This window comes from Mustela lutreola, chromosome 9 (assembly GCF_030435805.1).
Source record: "Mustela lutreola isolate mMusLut2 chromosome 9, mMusLut2.pri, whole genome shotgun sequence".
Lineage (NCBI taxonomy): Eukaryota > Metazoa > Chordata > Mammalia > Carnivora > Mustelidae > Mustela > Mustela lutreola.
Genome location: NC_081298.1, coordinates 55,483,795 through 55,503,404, shown reverse-complemented (window position 1 = coordinate 55,503,404; position 19,610 = coordinate 55,483,795). Strand labels below are relative to the sequence as shown.

The 19,610-nt window shown below is 42.4% G+C and overlaps 1 protein-coding gene across 1 annotated transcript in view; it reads left to right on the top strand.

Moving 5' to 3' along the window:
- PYGB (glycogen phosphorylase B) overlaps positions 1 to 19,610 on the top strand; it is a 57,479-nt gene that overhangs the window by 2,422 nt on the left and 35,447 nt on the right. Inside the window, exon 2 of the mRNA XM_059134249.1 lies at positions 11,306 to 11,407. Coding sequence (XP_058990232.1) covers positions 11,306 to 11,407 — 102 coding nt within the window. The remainder of the gene's footprint in view (positions 1 to 11,305; positions 11,408 to 19,610) is intronic.

The following is a 19,610-nucleotide window of genomic DNA, read 5'->3' as shown; positions in this document are numbered from 1 at the left end:
ATGCTCACAGCATAGCCGTGATAGTAGATTAAGTAAAGACAGCTCCACTATGGGCCCAGACTGCAGTCTTAAATATTTCTGATAGAATAACCATAATGAATATGATTAATCTTATGGTTTGGCTGGACACAGGAGTTAAAGGAATATGATCTAGAGCAGTGTTTCTGCATTCTTGGCTGCCCACCCCCTCCACTTAAAAGATTTCCTTTTAGTGATGGGACAAGCCACTGGGGTCTTTTTAACACACCCAGTTTTGGTATGTTTCCACTTGTTTTGTTAAGTTGACCTTGTATCCCGTGGGCAAACTTCCCTGACATCAGAGAGCTGTTATTTTCTCTCAAGCTAGAAGCTTGAGGATAGACAGATGTTTTGTGTTGCTGATTAACCTGACAGCTCACCAAGTGGAATATAGGGTTAAGCTGTCATTTTATGAGATTAAGAAGCCTCTCAGAGTATGTGCTATGATTTTTCGAAGAAGACAATCTGGCTCTGCTCTTAAGAGCTGTGATGGCTTATTTACTGTGTCACCTTTTCTGGGCCCCAGTGTCCAGAAATTTGATCCAATACTATTCTGGACGTTTCTGTGAAGGTGTTTTTTAGATGAGATTAATATTAAAATCAGTGGATGCTTGAGTTGTGCAGATTAACCTCTGTTGTGTAGGGTGGGCCTCATCTGATCACTTGAAGACCTTAATAAAATAAGGACTGATAGCACCACCCTTGACCCCCACCCCCCAGGCTCTCCCCTCCCTAGCAGGAGGAAATTCTGCCAGCAGATTGCATTTGGACTGCAAATACCATCCTCCCTCCCTCATCTGATTTTAGCCTCAGACCTCCACAACTGTGTGAGCCAATTCCTTAAAATAAATTTATATATGTATTTTTCCTGTTGATTCTGTGTCTCTGGAGAGCTCTAATACCCAGATGCAATGGATGGCTGCAAGGACCCTTTGTATTTTTATGAAATACCATCACTGACCTTGCTTCTGAATCCTAGCCCTTTTTATTTATTTTTATTTATTTATTCATTTTTTTTTAAAGATTTTATTTATTTATTTGACAGAGAGAGATCACAAGTAGACAGAGAGGCAGGCAGAGAGAGAGAGGGAAGCAGGCTGCTGAGCAGAGAGCCCGATGCGGGACTCGATCCCAGGACCCCGAGATCATGACCTGAGCTGAAGGCAGCGGCTTAACCCACTGAGCCACCCAGGCGCCCCCTAGCCCTTTTTAAATGACTTTTTAAATAATTCTATTTTATCAGACTTAAAAGTTGCAGAAATAATAAATTCTCTTTTTCATGCAAATTCACAAACATTAAACATTTTAACACATTTCTTGTGTCCCTTTCTTTCTTTCTTTCTTTTTTTTTTTTAAAGATTTTATTTATTTATTTGTAAGAGAGAGAGGAGCGAGAGTGAGCGCAGGCAGACAGAGTGACAGGCAGAGGCAGAGGGAGAAGCAGGCTCCCCGCCAAGCAAGGAGCCCGATGCAGGACTCGATCCCAGGACACTGGGATCACGACCTGAGCCGAAGGCAGCTGCTCAACCAACTGAGTCACTCAGGCGTCCCCTTGTGTCCCTTTCTTTACATATTAATACATTTTTTTCTCTGAGCCATTTGAAAGTAAGTTGCAGACTTGCTGCTCCTTTACCCTTAAAAATGTAAGTGTGTACTTCCAAAAATCAGGGAGACTCTGTTAGACAAACCCCATGAAAGAGTAAACCCAGGACATTCATAGAGACATGGTGCTGCCTCTTACAGATCTCCTATAAATACAAATAAGACAATTGGGAGAACTTTATGTCTTTTCAGATTGTACCTAATTTTTCATCAAACAAATCCATGCTTTAAGCTATTTAGAAATCTGTACATTCTGAGATATGAAGCAGATCAGCAACAGATAATTACTGGCTTTTTTTCCCTACCTTCTATAGGATGGGGTTCTTAGGACACAGTAAAGGGAAGAGAAATAAACACAAATTTAGCAAGGTAGTCAGACTATAGAAAAGTTTGGTCAGCTCTATCTTGGATGGGATCTTCTGGTGTAGGAATTACATGTGATTTCAGCTCTAGTTGAGCATCTTCTCAGCCTGGAAATAGCACTTAAGATGAAAGGTGGAGGTAGCTTGGTTAAAATGCTGACTAGAAAAAAGTTTTTTTAAATAAAAAAAAGTGCTGACTAGGACCACATGGGTTATAAACCTACTTTGACATAGTCCAGATCATTTCACATAAATTGATTAGGCTCTGGCTTCTCTGGCTGGGGGAGGGAGACTTGCATGATTGGCACTGGAATGGGAGTGAGTAGATATTTTGTAGAGCTTAACAGCATGGAAGGCAGAAGGGAGGGAATTTTAAAAATGTCACGGAGCACACAGGAAATCTGTTCCCTGCAGAACTGAGTGATCTTTGTGATCCCTGTAAGTTCTCAAATTCTATTATTATATTTTACATTTTCCAAATTGAGCAAATAGCCCCATGTTCTAGTTCTTGGTACCAGTACCTAAAGTGGAAAAAGAAATTCTTGATCCACACCGGAACAAAAATCTTCCAGTTACAGGAAGCCAAGTTTCCCTGGCACTTAATCCTAAAAGAAAGTGCTTGAGTGTGACTTCATAGATTGCCAACTGAGATAATGTTGGCACCCAGGTGGCTCAGTCGGTCAAGCATCTGCCTTCAGCTCAGGTCATGATCCCAAGTCCTGGGACTGAATCCCACATTGGGTGCCCTGCTCAGTGGGGAGTCTGCTTCTTCCTCTGCCCCTCCATGTGCACATGTTTTCTCTCTCAAATAAATAAAATCTTTAAGAAAGAGAGAGATGAGCTAATGTTCAACATCCTTATGGCAGACAGAGCAGTGGTTTCATAAAGGTGTTGTCAGTGTGACTCTCCAAAAAGCCCCTCAGATGCAGCAGAATGTGTGCCGTGACACAGCCAGTGAAGATTAGGATGAGCCTCAGTTGTCGGCAGCAGGGAGAGGCTGGGGCAGTGTGGCCCTGGAGCCACTGGAGAGGCTGGGGAGCCCACCAGAGTTGGCCTCTTGTTGGGCTGGTGGTCTCTGTCCTGGCCAGCTCCCTGACAGAGCTAGCTGCCTGCTGTGGGGGCCACTCTGCCTGATTAGCCACCACAAGAAGGCATTTGGCGTGTGAAGACATAGCACAGACAGAATCTGGTCGAGAAGGGGAGTGCTGCTGCCTTTTCCACGGCACAGGATGACATGTCTCTGGCCAGAATCTGCTTCTTTTTGTTGAAAACAATTGCCCAGTCTGTGTTCCGTTGCCCTGAATGTTGGAGAAGTTCTCTGTTCCTTTTCCTGCAGAGCATTCAGAGCCTTCTGCTAAACAAAGACTTTCTTTTCCCTTGGGGAGGGAAAATAAATTGGTGGTCTGTAGAAGTCCAGTTCTGTTAATGAATCTCCATCGTGTAAAGAGAAAATGAGGCTCTGCCTCTTGTCATTCAGCTCCAGCTCCACAATTCAAATTCCTTAACTCCTAAAATGTCTTCAGGAGATTACTGTGTGGTGTAGGGTTTGTGTTGCTCCTCTTTTCATCTCTTTATGTTAGGGAGTTTCATTTGTTTTTCTGCAGTGCTGCCTGTTAGTTTAGGCTTCGCCTGTAATAGGTGAACACAATTTGAAAAAAAAAAAAAAAAGCTGCCTCTAAGCCACTTTTTAAAAAATATATATTTTTTAAGATTTTATTTATTTGGCAGAGATCACAAGTAGGCAGAGAGGCAGGCAGGGGGTGGGGGCGGGGACAGACTGAGCCGAGAGCCTGATGTGGGGCTCAGTCTCAGGACCCTGAGACCACGACCTGAGCCAAAGGCAGAGGCTTAACCCACTGAGCCACCCAGGCACCCGTCTAAGGTTCTTAATATGTGTTACAGTCGTATTGCAAGAAGGGACCATACAGGAAAGTTCAACAGCCCAGCTCAGCATCTTAGGCGGCAGGCCCCCCCGCTGCTATAGAGGGGCTAAAGGGGTCCCTGCCAAAGCAGGGGAGTGTCTGGTTTTTCAGCTGGCTCTCCTTGAGCTGGGTGGCCCTGTCCACAGTTGCACAGACAGTGGCTGGGGAAGCTGGGAGGGTGGGAGGGGTGGAAAGAGGCTGGGCCAGACCTGGGATGAATCTGGACTTGCAGCAGCAGCAGCAGCAGCAGAGTGGTCATACTGAGGAGCTGGGCCTTCTTCACAGGTGAGCCGACTATGCTTTTTCTTATGCCAAGCCTGTGCCCTCAAGTGGTTTTGTCCAAAATTGCCACCCTGCTAATTAGGTTCTGTTACTCTCCCTGAAAGTTTGGCCTGGCAAAGGGACCAATATAGCCTGAGTTCAAAGCTTGGTTGTACCCCAAGGTACACACGGTGTTTCTCAGGGAGGTGTATGGATCCAGGCCACACAGCTGGCCAGGCTACATGCCGAGATTGGGCCTGAGTGTGCGTGATTCCAAAGTGTGCTCATCTCCTTGGGCCGCACCGCTGGCAAGCCTTCTTCAGTTTGCCTTACTCTGAACCATCTTAAGGAAATGGGGAAAACAATTTCAATACATTTGAGGAAACTATAAAAGTTCCTAGAACAAATTACACAGCAACAACAGAAAACTTGCCACAGGCCAGAGTGCAGAGCTCCAACTGGGCAGATGAGCTATGCCTGACTTAGAGCCCACTGTCTCCAGTCTTCTCTGAGTGACTGGGGGAGCCCTAGGGTCACTGCTTCTGCTCCCTTCTAATTCACAGGGGAGGCTCCCTGGAACTGTCTGTAGAATTAAATAAACCACTGAGCCCTTGACATTGTGCTCGACTTGGGAGAAAAAAGAAAGACTGGAAGATTTTAAAACTAGATCCAACATTTCATCCCTTACAAAAAGATAGTCAAGCTGTTTTCCTAATGCTAGTTAAAAGTTAGAGACTTTAGGGGCACCTGGGTGGCTCAGTGGGTTAAAGCCTCTGCCTTTGGCTCAGGTCATGATCTCGGGATCCTGGGATCCAGCCCCTCATCTGGCTCTCTGCTTAGCAGGGAGCCTGCTTCCCTTCCTCTCTTTATGCCTGCCTCTCTGCCTGCTTGCGATCTCTGTCTGTCAAATAAATAAATAAAATCTTAAAAAAAAAAAAAAAGTTAGAGACTTTAGCAGAGATGGAACTACAACTCAAAAGTACATATTTCTATGGGGCACCTAGGTGGCTCAGCCAGTTAAGCGTCTGGCACTTGATTTTGGCTCAGGTCATGATCTCAGGATCATGAGATCCAGCCCCCTATGGGACTCTGCCCTGGGTGTGGAGTCTGCTTGAGATTCTCTCTCTCCCTCACCCTCTGCCCCTGCCCTCATTGTGCATTGTGTGAGCACATGCTCTATCTATAAATAAACAAAATAAAAACACACATTCTAGTTAAAGGCAACATAAAAACGTCTTGATTAATATTCCTGAGCTACCAACTTGTTATAAAGCCTCTTGGGGAGAATCTCAAAAGTAGTTACGTGGGGGAGAAGCAAGCCTTCATGTGTACATAGGAAAAGGGCACAACTGTTCTTGAAACCTTCACTCACACTCTTCTCAGACAGTTGGATTTTGTTGGGCTCCATGTGTTCTTATGGTGGCTGAGCCCCGTTTGGAGGGAGGGGCTGCACAACACTATGGAAACCCTGTATGACAATAACTCAGTTCAAGTGCAGAGTAAATAGCATCTGGGAAGAAGCAATGGACCATGAGCCGTGGTGACAGCAGCTGTCCTCAGCATGGCTGTGGATTCACTCACTGTGCTGCCAAGTGTGCGAGAAAAGGCTATCAGAGACGGAACTCGGCATGATTTTTTTTAACGTATGGGTTCTCTGAATTTGTGGATTTAGGTGGGTATGGAAAGTTTTCTTCAATTATATCAAAAAAAGTTTTTAATATTTTATTCAGGTGCTGTCTTTAGGAACACTAATCACACAGATATTAGGTATTCTTTGTATTCTGTATGGATATTTTCCTCTCCAATCTTTTTCGTGCTGTCCCCCATTTTGTTCACTTTTCCAGCCAGGTTTTTGTTTCCAGCTTTGCCCCTGTTTTGCATTTAGCAGTATCTCCATTTCTGTGGTGGTTTTATCTCTTATTTATTTTTCTTTCTGTGTGTGGTGATGTCTTTTTGTTACCTTATCAGTGTTTCTTGATATCTGGGATTAGTCTGTATTAACAAATTGTATTTGTCCCTTGATAAATGCTGGGTGTTTTTTGCCCTTCTTATTTCCTGTTCTGTTTTCTGTTTTATTTAATTTTTTTTTTAGTTGTATTATTATTTTTTTCCCATGCAGCCCAAAGGGGCAAGTTTTCCTGTTTTAAATTTCAGGATGTAGATCCTGAGTTCCATCTCCCTGAGTGGAGGGAATTCTTCCTGAACTAGCTTTTTGCAACTAGATAATGGGGCAGGGGACTGGAGGATGTGTGCAGCCTTGGAGCAAACAGCCCTCAAACAGCCCTTTCTTGGTCCCCAGATTTATGAGTGTGTACATGTGTTTGTGTGTGTCCATATGTGTGAGTAGACATATGCAAGTGAGTGAATTGCATACAGGTTTGAGTGTGCACATCTGTAAGTGCATGCACGTGTGACCATTTGTGACTATGTACATAAATGCATGCATCTCTGGGTGTGTGTGAGTGCACAGGTTTGGGAGCGTAAAGTGCTTTATCCATTCCTCCACTTCAGAAAAGCAGAAGCCAGCTGCGGACAATCACCCTTGTCCTCCCCTTGCAGCTCGGTGGTAAAGAGGTATGAGGGCCAGTTTTCTAATTTAGTTCTCCCTGTTCTGACTTCCCATCAGTGTGTGTTTTAGGGGAAAATGGGCATTTCTGCCATTTTTATTCTATCATCTTTACATTGGAAGTATTCTACTTAATGTACATTTATTTTACTATAATCTGTCAAAATTTTATACATTGTTTGTACTATTTTATGTATATATATATTTTAAAGATTTATTAGAGCATGTGCGTGTTCATGGGGGGGGCACAAGGGAGAGACTCCTCAAGGACACTCTCCATTGAATGCAGAGCCCAACACAGGGCTTGATCCTAGGACCCAGAGATCATGACCTGAGCTGAAATCAAGAGTTGGACACTTAGGGACGCCTGGGTGGCTCAGTTGGTTGAGCAGCTGCCTACGGCTCAGGTCGTGATCCCAGCGTCCTGGGATCGAGTCCCACATCGGGCTCCTTGCTCAGCAGGGAACCTGCTTCTCCCTCTGCCTCTGCCTGCCATTCTGTCTGCCTGTGCTCACTCTCTCCCTCTCTCTCTCTGATAAATAAATAAAATGTTTAAAAAAAAAAAAGAGTTGGACACTTAACTGACTGAGCTACCCAGGTGCCCTTAATATTTTATACTTTTTGGTAAAAGCTTCGAGATAAAATTCAGATACCATGCAGTTCACCAATTTAAAGTAACAATTCAGTTTCAATATAGTCACAGAGTTTCAGTATAGTCACAGAGTTGGGCCATGACCAACAGTCAGTTTTTAAAACATTTTCATTACCCCAGAAAGAAACTCGACAGCTTTTAGCTATCACCCACCCCAAACTCCCTACCTCCAACCAGTTAGGCAACTCCTAATCTACTTTCTCTTTCTATAGGTTTATCTATATTTTATAAAGGGAATCATATAATATGTGGTCCTTTGTGACTGGCTTTTTTCATCTAGTGTAGTATTTTCTAGGTTCTGTCTTGTTGTAGCGTCTCTCTCTCTTTCTTTTTTAAGGATTTTATTTGACAGAGCAAGAGCTAGCACAGGCAAGGGAAGTGGCAAGCAGAGGGAGAGGGAGAAGCAGGCTTCCCATGGAGCAGGGAGCCCTACTCAGGGCTCTATCCCTGGACCCTGGACTCATGACCTGAGCTGAAGGCAGACACTTAACCAACTGAGCCATCAAAGTACACTGTACTCGATTTCTTTTTATGGCTGAATAATATTCCATGATACAAATATACCACATTTTATTTACCCATTCACCAATTGATGGACATTTGAGTGGCTTCCATCCTCTATTACATACAAGTTTTTGAGTGGACATAGATTTTCATTTCTTTTAGGTACCTGCTTCAGCATAGAGCAGTTGGACACATGGTATCTACTTTTAACTTTTTGAAGACCTTCCAGACTGTTTGCAAAGCAACTGTACCATTTTAGAACTCACCTTCCATACCCCATATATGAAGACTCTGATTTTTTCAAACTCTAGCTGACATTTGTTATCATCTGATAACTTTTTGATTACAGCCGTCCTATAGAGGATGTGAATTGATGTCTCATTGTGGTTTTCATTTGCATTTCCCTGATGATTGTGATGTTGGGCATCTTTTCATGTGCTCATTGGCACTCGGTATTTTCTTTACAGAAATATCTGTTCAGATCCTTTGCTCAAAAAACCATTGGGTTGTCTTTTTATTATTAAGTTGTATATATTCTAGATATAAATCTCTTGTCAGTTATATGATTTGCAGATATTTTCTCCTGTTTCTTCCCATCCTTTTTACTTTCTTCATGTTATCAGAAGTTTTTAATTTTGATGAAGTCTAATTTTTCTGTTTTTTCTTACTTGTGCTTTCAGCGTCATACAAAAGAAACCATTGCCTATTCCAAGGTCATGAAGATTTACTTCTATGTTTTCTTCTCCAAGTTGTATAAATCTTTGATCTGCTTTGAATTAATGTTCATATATGGTGTGAGGTAGGGGTCTGTCTAACTTTGTTCTTTTGTATGTGGATATCCAGTTGCCCAGAACCATTTGTTAAAGAGATTATCCCTCTGACTGAATTATCAGGGCATGATTGTTGAAAATCAGTTGACCATAAATGTGAGGGTTGATTTCTGGCCTCTATTCCATTGCCCTGTGTGTCCATGCTTATGCCAGTACCACACAGTCTTGTTGACTATAGTTTTGTAATAAGGTTTGAGATTAGGAAGTGTTAAGTCCTCTAATTTTGTCCTTCCTTTTCAAGATTGCTTTGACTATTTCAGATCCCTTTCATTTCCATCGATCCACCTAATCCACCTCGTGAATTAGTTTATCAATATGCAAGGAAGCCAGCTAGAATTTTGACAGGGATTATGTTGAATCTGTAGATCATTCCAGAAGTATTGCCATTTTATCAATGTTAAGCCTTCCAATCCATTGACATGGGATGTCTCCATTTTCCTAATTCCCCTGCCTGTGTATTTTGCAAATTGGGAGCCCCTTTCTACCTTGGCTCACCTTCTGAGGCTGCTTCTTGGTTCTGAGGAGAATTGTCTAAAAACTGCTGCATGAAAGTTTGAAGTAATGGTATGAATGCAGCTGTAAAAAATCAGAAGACGACACTGCTGAAACTGAAACCGTGGAGTTTTATCAAAAGGCTTCTGGTCAGCTGCTGGTCAGAATTCTAAATGGGGTATAAAGAAATACAGTTTAAGAGTGTCACTGCATGGATGGGTTCCAAAGTGGCTCAGGCTGGTCACCCTGTACAGGCTGGACATCCCAGTCAAACCCTGGCCCGACAAAGCCTGACGATGACGGTCTGTGGAAAGTGAATTCTCTTGCTGCATTCTGCAACCAGCTGATTTTTAAAAAATTGTCTTTTGAACATTTTAACCTGAAGGAAAAATAAAACTATAGTACAGTCCATACTTCCCCATGGATTCACACCTGAATCTGAGATACATACACTCATCATGCATGTGCACCACAGACACACCCCTTTCCAAAGCCTGGTTTTGCTTTGTAACTTTTTATTTAGGAGCAACATTAGATTTGCAGAGGGTCACAAAGATAGTGTGGAATACTGTGGAATACTTTCTGCATGACCATAACACCATTATCAAAATGAGCTGGCACTGGCTCAGCACCTTCTTCAGATTTTTAGCACTTTTTCCTCTAATATTATCTCTGTACCTGATCATACCCAGGGTCCTCTGGTTATTATGCTTCCTTAATCTCCTCCCACCTGTGAATGTTATTGGTCTGTCCTTGTCTTTCGTGACCTTGGCAAATTGGTGAATGCTAGCCAGGCAGTTCACAGAATGACCCCTAGTTGGGGACCTGTCCAGGGTTCTCTCCTGATTAATCTTGGTTGGGGGCTTGGAAGGAATACCACAGGGTAACTTCTCGTCACAGCATATCACTGTGACCTGGTACTGAGTCTGTTATCCCTGTCACCTGAGGAAGGTGGCACAGCCAGTTCCCTTCCCCATGAAGTTACAGTTTCCCCCCACTCCTAGACTGTTGAGTAACTGGGAGTCACCCCAATCCAGCCTACCCTCAGGGAAAGGGCTTGGACACAACCTACTGGAGGGACAGATATCAGAATTTTGGACATTTGTTGAAACCACCATTGTAATTAATATTTTGGGGGTGATGTTGGAGGCTGACAGATACCCCATTAGTCTGTAAAGCTGTGTCTGCTGGTTTCAGTGTTCATGGTGACTCTTATCTGTGACAGTTATACTGTGCTGTATTTGTGGTGATTTTCTGTCCCGCTCATTCCACCTGTGTGCATTCATTGGAATTCTTCTGTAAGCAATATTTCTCCCTTCTTCCCCATTTATTTTCCCAGGCTTTCCTTTCAATGGCAGGAAGCAGCATGGAGTCCTGTGTAAAAGCAAGACTCTGAGGGCCAGAGTGTGGCTCATTCACTGCCGCCCCATGGCCCACTGTATGGATGGTTGTGAGGAATAATTCATACCTTGCATGGGAAGGGCTCAGAACCCTGCTTAGCTCCCAGCGAGGGGTTGGTCCTTATCCTTGTTTACACAGACTTGCATATCCTAGTCCCCCAGAGTCAGGCAGCAGGCACTATCCAGACGTGTGCCCAGTGGAAAGGGATGTGTCCATCCATCCATCCTGTTGTGTTGACTGGGTGTACTTATCGTGGGTGTCAGAAGTTGTTAATACTTGGAAGTACTCCCCTGTCACAGGGTTGTTTTCTCCTATGTTAGAGAGGTGAGGAGGTCATTTACTCATGGGCACGTGGTGGGGAAGAGGCCAAGGTAAGTTCAGACCTGGCTTTGTCCATTCTGGGAGCCTTGTTCCCCAGCGCTGCCCTGCCCTCCCTCCGGCCATCTGGGGGAGGCCAGCTTACATCCAGTAGGGCAGTGAGCAGAGGCTCTGTAGTCAAAGGGTCCTGAGTGCTGCCCTTGGAAAGCTGAGGTTGGCCAAGGCTTTGCACAGGGAGTGACCCCATCTAGGGGCTGTGTGGGTAGCCCAAATGAAAGACCGAAGTAGGTACTCTTATGAATTTGCTCATCACCCTAATCTTCATCATGTGTGGGGTTGGAATGCAAAATCTGAGATGCTTTCTTTTGCCTCCCCAGCGCATCTATTACCTTTCCCTGGAATTCTACATGGGCCGCACACTGCAGAACACAATGGTGAACCTGGGCCTTCAGAATGCTTGTGATGAAGCCATTTATCAGGTACGGGACCCTAGGGCCCAGCTGCTGGGTAGCCTCTCATGGCACACTAAGTCTTAATCCAGGCCTCACAGAGGTGAGCAATGACATTGACATTTTCTCCATCTGGGGCTAGGAGTGACTTACGTCATAGTCTATCCTACATGGGACAGAATGGGTCAGTGGGTGGCACTCCTCAAGGGGCAAACATAAGGATTGTAGGGGAAGCTAATGCATGAGCCTGTGAGCACAAGGATGCATAGTGATGCTAAGGTTTCAAGGCTTCTTTTTTTTTTTTTTAAAGATTTTATTTATTTATTTGACAGAGAGAAATCACAAGTAGGTAGAGAGGCAGGCAGAGAGAGAGAGGAGGAAGCAGGCTCCCTGCCGAGCAGAGAGCCCGATGCGGGACTCGATCCCAGGACCCTGAGATCATGACCTGAGCCAAAGGCAGCGGCTTAACCACTGAGCCACCCAGGCGCCCCGATTTCAAGGCTTCTAAAAGCCATTGCACTCCTCATTGCTACCCCAGGGGCAGATTTACCGCAGGGCAGAAGTGGGTGGTTCTGTCCCATTTTTTGTCACTTTACTGAACTAGTAACCCACCTTTGGTCCCCTCTCCCACCCCAGGCAACCTGTTGTGTTCATCTTGCCCTCTAGGTATAAAATTGCCCTTTCTCCCCAGTCAGAATAAAAACTGCCTTTGCTTAAGCGTTCGTCATTAACAATTGTACATTTGTGATTCCACCCACAATTCATCTGTGGCTTTAGAGCAGATCTGAAATCCAGAACATCTGTTTTCTGTCTCCATACATACCCCCCTTCTCTGGATACCACCTTCCTCCTGCACTGGACACTCAATACATAGTTCTTAGGGTATGAACGTGAAGCACTCCCTCCCTCCTGCGTGAATGTATCAGGGTCCTCACCAGAGCCTTCCCTCCCCTAGCTCCCTTGCTTTTGTTCAGTTTTGGTGTGGGAGGTGCTCTGGAGGCGCCACTGGTAGCAACGTGGTAGGGACCTCACATGGGTCTCAGCAGCCTCACATTTCTGGGGCTCCCGTCTCCCTTTCCACAACTTAGTGGAGAGGAGTCACTGGGGCAGGTAGTTTCAGTTGGCAAAGTAAAAATTTGGAAAAAAAAAAAAAAGTGACTCCCCCAAATGGGAATCAGTCCTCAAAATTCTATAAAAAGAGATTGAAAGGGAAGACAGTGGTGGAGTAGGAGGACCTCAGGCTCACCTTGTTCCATGAACACCTAAATATCCCAGAAATCAATCTGGAGACTGACAGAACAAGCTCTATGACTAAAGAGAGAAAAGAAGCTACATCAGAGAAGTTTGGAAGTATGGAGACATGAACGGTTTGGGAGAGAAACCGATCACGCCACGGTGATTGGGAGGGAGCCATGATTGCAGAGAATGGCAAGAGTCAGACTAGCACAGAGGGGAGCATGCAGGGAAGACGAATCCCCACAGCAACTGATATGGAAAGTGAGAGGGGTTGAGGCTGAATTTCATGACTTGCAACCAGTGGGGCTTACTTAAAGCCTGGGGTTTTAAAGATCAGTGGGCTTGGCTGGGATAGTGGGCGTTGCACTGCTATTAGAGAAAAGGCAGGCAAACAACCCACAGACACACAGCATGGAAACAGCTACCTGAAGAGCACCTGGGACACACAGTGGGGAGGTTATTTGCTTATCTCAGAGCATATTACAGAGAGGCAGCATTCACAGAGACCCCTCTGAGAACAAAGGAACTAGCAGTCACCATTTCTCTCCCATACCCCTCAGCATATGCACAGGGCCAACTGGGGGAACTGGCACAGTGCCAAAACTCACTAGGTCACTTGCTTATACCAGGTCTCACCCTCCCCCAACCCCCTGGTAGAATTGCTCCTCCCAGTCACACTTGTCTCGGTCCCAGAGTGGTGATCCCTTCCACCAGAAGACTGGACCAAACCCCTGCTCACACTGTGTCTCCTGTTGTGGGAGTTTTGGGGGGCTTCAGTTTCTGCAGTGGTGGAGACAGGTATCATTTCACAAGCAGACCAGAGCACACCTAAGTCAAAACTTGCACGTTTGGGCCAGGGACTAAACACTGCTCACAACAAAGAGAGTGACTGCAGATGACTGGCTTGAAGGACAAAGTGGCCAGGACACAACAGAATAGTGCACAGAGCACACATTGGAGACACTCCCTGAAATGCCAGGTCCTAGGGAACATGGGACACTGCACTACAGAACACTATAGAACCTCATCTTCCTAAGCCATTACCTCAAGAATAGGAGATATAGCTGACTTTCCTAACACAGAGAAATGGGTATAGAAACTTAGACAAAATGAGAAGACAGAAATTTGTTCTAAATGACAGGACAAGATAAGGCCACAGTCAGATGTCTAAGCAAGACCCATAAAAATAACATGCCTGATAGAGAATTTTACTTGTTTGTTGGTTTATTTATTTATTTATTCCTGATAGAGAATGTAAAGTCATGATCATAAAGATACTTGCTGGACTTGAGAAGAGAGTAGAAGGCCTCAGACATTTAACACTGAGATAAATAATATAATAGGCATAACAGGTTCAATACACAAAATGAGAAGCATGTTTGATGGAATGACCAGCAGGCTGGAAGAAGCAGAGGAACGAAGTAATGACTTAAAACACAGAATATAACTTTTTTTTTTTTTTTTTTTTTTTAAGATTTTATTTATTTATTTGAGAGAGAGACAGTGAGAAAGAACATGAGCGAGGAGAAGGTCAGAGAGAGAAGCAGACTCCCCGTGGAGCCGGGAGCCCGATGCGGGACTCGATCCCAGGACTCCGGGATCATGACCTGAGCCGAAGGCAGTCGTCCAACCAAGTGAGCCACCCAGGCGCCCCTAAAACACAGAATATAGAAAGTAATCAAGTTTAAGAAAAGAGAGAGAAAAGGATTATGTAAAACAAGAATAGATTTAGGGTAATGAATGACTCCGTCAAGCATAATAAATTATATGGATCCCAGAAGAGAGGGAAAAGGGGTTAGAAAATTTAATTGAGGAAATAATAGCTGAAAACTTCCCTAATCTGGGGAAAGAAACAGATAGCCAGATCTAAGAGGCACAGAGAATTCTCCCAACAGAATTAACGAAAGTAGATCCCCACCAAGACATATAGTATTTAAAATGGTAAAATATAGTGATAAAGAAAAAAATTTAAAACAGTAAGACAAAAGAAGACAGGACAGAAGGAAAACCCCCTAAGGCCTTTAGCAGACTTTTCAGTAGAAACTTTTCAGACAAGAAGGGAATGGCATGATATATTCAAAGGGCTAAATGGGAAAAATCTTCAGCCAAGAGTACTCTATGCAGCAGAGCTGTCACTCAGAATAGAAGAGATTAAGAGTTTCTCAAACAAAAAAAAATACAGGATTTCATGACCACTAAACCAGCCCTGCAACAAATATTAAGGGGACATTTGAATAGAAGGGAAAGACCAAAAATGACACCATGAAAGTAGGAAACACAAAGCAGTAAAATGAAAATTTCAGTAAAAAATCAGTCAAGGAACTGACAAAAGGATGTGAAATATAACACCATATACCTAAAACATAGGGAGGAGAGAAGTAAAGAATTGGTCCAAACAGTCATCAACTTAATATAGACATATATGCAGAAAATGTTATATAAAAACCTGATAGGGGGAGCCCAGGTGGCTCAGTCAGTTAAGCATCTGCATCTGGTTCAGGTCCCGATCCTGGGGTCCTGAGATCAAGTCCTGCATTGGGCTCCCTGCTCAGCAAGGAGTCTGCTTCTCCCTCTCCAGCTCCCCCTGCTTATGAACACTTTCTCTTTGTCAAATAAACAAAACAAAACAAAACAAAACAAAAACACTAATAGTAACCACAAATCAAAAACCACTAACAAATACTCAAAGAATAGAGAGAAATCCAAATATATCACTAAGAAAAACAGCAAATCATGAAAGAAAGAAAAGAAAGAAAAACTTCAGAAACAACCACAAAATAAGTAATAAAATAGCAATAAATATATATCTATCAATAATCTCTTTGAATGTAAATGGACTAAATGTTCCAATCAGAAGACATAGGGCAAGGGTACCTGGCTGGCTCAGTGAGAAGAACATTACCTCTTCACCTCGGGGTTGTGAGTTTGAGCCCCATGTGGGGTGTAGACGTTACTTAAATAAACTTTTAAAAAAAGACATGGGGTATCAGAATGAATAAAAGAAGCAAGACCCATCTATATGCTGTCTACAAGAGACTCATTTTAAACCTAAAGACACCTGAAGATTGAAAGCAAAGGGATGGAGAAATATTTATTAAGCAAATGGATATCAAAAGAAAGCTGGAAATGCAGTACTTCTATCAGAAAAAGTAGATTTCAAAACAAAGAGTGTAACAAGAGACAGAGAAAGACAAAATAAAATAATAAAGGGGACAATCTAACAAGAAGATAAAACCATTGTAAATATTTATGTACCCAACACAGGAGCACCCAAATATATAAACAGTTATAGTAATAATGTAATAATAGTAGGGACCATAATAGTAAGGGACCATAACACCCCTCTTACTGATGGATAGATCATCCAAACAAAAATTCAATGAGGAAACCATGGCTTTAAAAAAAAAAAAAAAGATTTTATTTATTTATTTGTGAGAGAGAGCAGAGCAAGAAATAGAGCACGAGGCGGGAGGGGGGCAGAGGAAGAGGGAGAAGTAGACTCCCTGCTGAGCAGGGAACCCAATGTGAGGCTCAATCCCAGGTCCCTGAGATCACAACCTAAGCTGAAGGCAGATACTTAACTTACTGAGCCACCCAGGCACTCAAAACTGTGGCTTTGAATGACACATTGGACCAGGTAGATTTAACAGATGTATAGAATATTCCATCCTAAAAACAGCAGAATACATGTTCTTTTCAGGTGCACATGGAACACTTTCCAGAATAGATCACATATTAATTAGGCCACAAAGCAAGTCTCAACAAATTCAGAGACATTGAAGTCACACCATGCATCTTTTCTGACCACGACACTACTTCAAGAAGCAAGAAGAATCTCAAACAGCCTAACCTTGCACATAAAGCAGCGAGAAAACAAATAAAACCCCAAAGCAGCAGAAGGAAGGAAATAATAAAGATGAGTGCAGAAATAAATGATATAGAAACCATAAAGTTTTTAAAAGTAAAGCAGATAAATGAAACTAGCTCATTCTTTAAAAACTTTAACAAAATTGATAAGCCTCTAGCCAGACTCATCAAGAAACAAAGAGAAAGGACTCAAATAAAATTATAAATGAAAGAGGAGAAGTAACAGCTGACACCACAGAAATACAAATAACTATAAGAGAATATTATGAAAAACTATGCCAACAAATTGGACAGCCCAGAAGAAATGGATAAATTCCTGGAAACATATAACCCACCAAAAGCGAAGCAGGAAGAAATAGAAAACTTGGTTTCTTTAGAAATCAAATCAGTAATCAGTAATCAGGGGTGCCAGGGTGGCTCAGTTGTTAAGCATCTGCCTGCCTTTGCCTCATGTCATGATCCCAGGGTCCTGGGATTGAGATCCGCTTTGGGCTCCCTGCTTCCTGGGAAGTCAGCTTCTCCCTCTCCCTCCCCCCGCTTGTATTACCTCTCTTGCTGTGTCTCTGTCCAACAAAATTAATTAATTAATTCCTTTAAAAAAAGGAAATCAAATCAGTAATCAAAAAACTTCCAACAAGCCTAAGTCCAGGACCAGACAGCTTCTTCACAAGTGAATTCTACCCGACATTTAAAGAAGGCGAAATACCCATTCTTCTCAAATTATTTCAAAAAATAGAAAAGGGAGGAAAACTTAAAAATTTATTCTGTGAGGCCAACATTACCTTGATTCCAAAACCAGATATGTATGTTTTTTTCTTAAAAGTGATACTTCACTCACTTTAAGCTTTTTTATTAATCTTATATTTGAAAGGTTTTCCTGATGATCAAATCTTTAGTGTCTCTAGGCACACAATTGCTAGACCCTTATAGTTGTAAGATGGGGTGCCAGATTTTTTGAGTGGGAACCAAATGATGATGCAGGGCTTAAGTGGACCCCCTCCCCCAGGCTCCTGAATTTATAATGTAGTGTGAAAAGTGAAACATGCCATTACTTTATTGTACAGAGCTAGAAAGTAGTTCTGGGGAGCAGGTTACATTAAAAACTGGAACTTGAATAGAAGTACCTCCCTCCTGACTGAGCCATCAAGGGTGCATTTAAATCTTTTCTTTAATCATAGAAAATTTTAATTATGTACAGAAATGGAGTGACTGCTATGATGAACTTTTTCCATACACCCATCACCGGCCTCCACCTATCTTTAAACCTCACTCATGACCTCTCTTGTTTCCCCTCATACCCCTAACTACTCCCAGATTATTTAAGCTAATATCAAACAGCATATTTCACTTATTGCTGTTTCAACAAGTATCTCAAAAGATAGGGTCATACCATTATGACCCCCAAGATATTGACAATAATTTTCAGGCAATTGACAAACTTGTTGATTGCCTTATAATTTTTTAACAATGTATTCAGAAAATTATTTGCATTTGGTTGATATGTCTCTTAGGTCTCTCTTAATCTGTAAACTTCTTCACTTTTTTAGTGTTCTGCCTTGCAATTTATTTGCTGAAACTGAGTTTGTCCTGTAGAGGGTCGTATAGTCTCTATTTGAGTGATGGTGCCCCAGCTGGTATTTATTTTATTTATTGATTTGAGAGAGAAAGAGTGAGAGAGAGATCACAAGCAGTGGGGAGGGATAGAGAGAGAAGCAGACTTCCCACTGAGCAGGGATCCTGACATGGGACTCAATCCCAGGACCCTGGTATCATGACCTGAGCTGAAAGCACACCACTGACTGAGACACCAGACACCCCCAGTTAGTGTTTAACCTCCCACCTGTCCCAGGGATTTTGCTCTCACCAATTCTACTCAACATCATACTGATGATTTTAGCTGGGGTATTTAGGCAAGAAAATGAAATAACAAGCATCCAGATTGGAAAGTAAGAAGGAAACCTATCTCTATGTGCAGCTGACATGATCTAGAAAATCTTTTGGAAACCAATAAAAATATATTAGTACAAATGAGTGAGTACAACAACATTGCAGGATATAAGATCAGTATACAGAAATCAACTGCATTTTTATATATTGCACTGAACTGTCCAAAAATGAAATTAAGAAAGCAATGCTACTTAAAATAGCATCAAAAAGAATGCAATTCTTAGGAATTAATTTCCAAAAGAGATATAGACTTCCATTCTGAAAATTGTAAAACATTGTTGAAAGAAATTAAAGGAGACCTAAAAATGAAATGACATTACAGGTCCATCCATGTCTTAGAAGACTTAATCTTAAGATGGCCATATTCCCCAAATCCATCTACAGACTTATTGCAATTCTCACTAAAATTCCAGTTGTCTTCTTTGCAGAGATTGGCAAACTGATCCTAAAATCCAGATGAAATGCAACAGACCAGAAATAATTAAAACATACTTGAAAAAGAAGAACAAAGTTGAAGGACTCATACTTCCCAATTTCAGAATTCACTGTGAAGCTTTAGTCGTCAAGACGGTGTGGTACTGGGTACTGGCATAAGAATAAACATATAGAACAATAGAATAGAATTGAGAGTCCAGAAATAAACCTTCACATTTATAGTCCAATGATTTTTCCTCAAGTGTTTCAAAACTATGGTAAAATAGACACAACAGAAATTGTATTCATATTGTACCATACTCACCACTGTCCATCTCTAGAACCCTTTCTGTCTTGCAAAGCTGAGCCTCTATATTCATTAAACACTAACTCCCAATTCTCCTTTCCCTTAAGCCCCTGACAGTTACCATTCTACTTTCTGTCTCTATGAATTTGATATTCTAGGTACCTCATGTAAGTGAACTCATGCAATGTTTGTCTTTTTGTGGCTGACTGGCTTAATACTAGTACCTTCAAGGTTCATCCATGTTGTAGCATATGTCAAAATCTCCTTCCTTTTTAAGGTTCTGTGAATAATATTCCACTGTATGTATATACCATACTGTGTTTATCCATTCCTTTGTCTATAGGTGCTTTGATTGCTTCTGCCTTTTAGCTCTTGTGAATAATACTTTCATGAATGTGAGTGTATAAATATCTCTTCAAGACCCTGTTTTCAGGGGCATCTGGGTGGCTCAGGTAATGATTC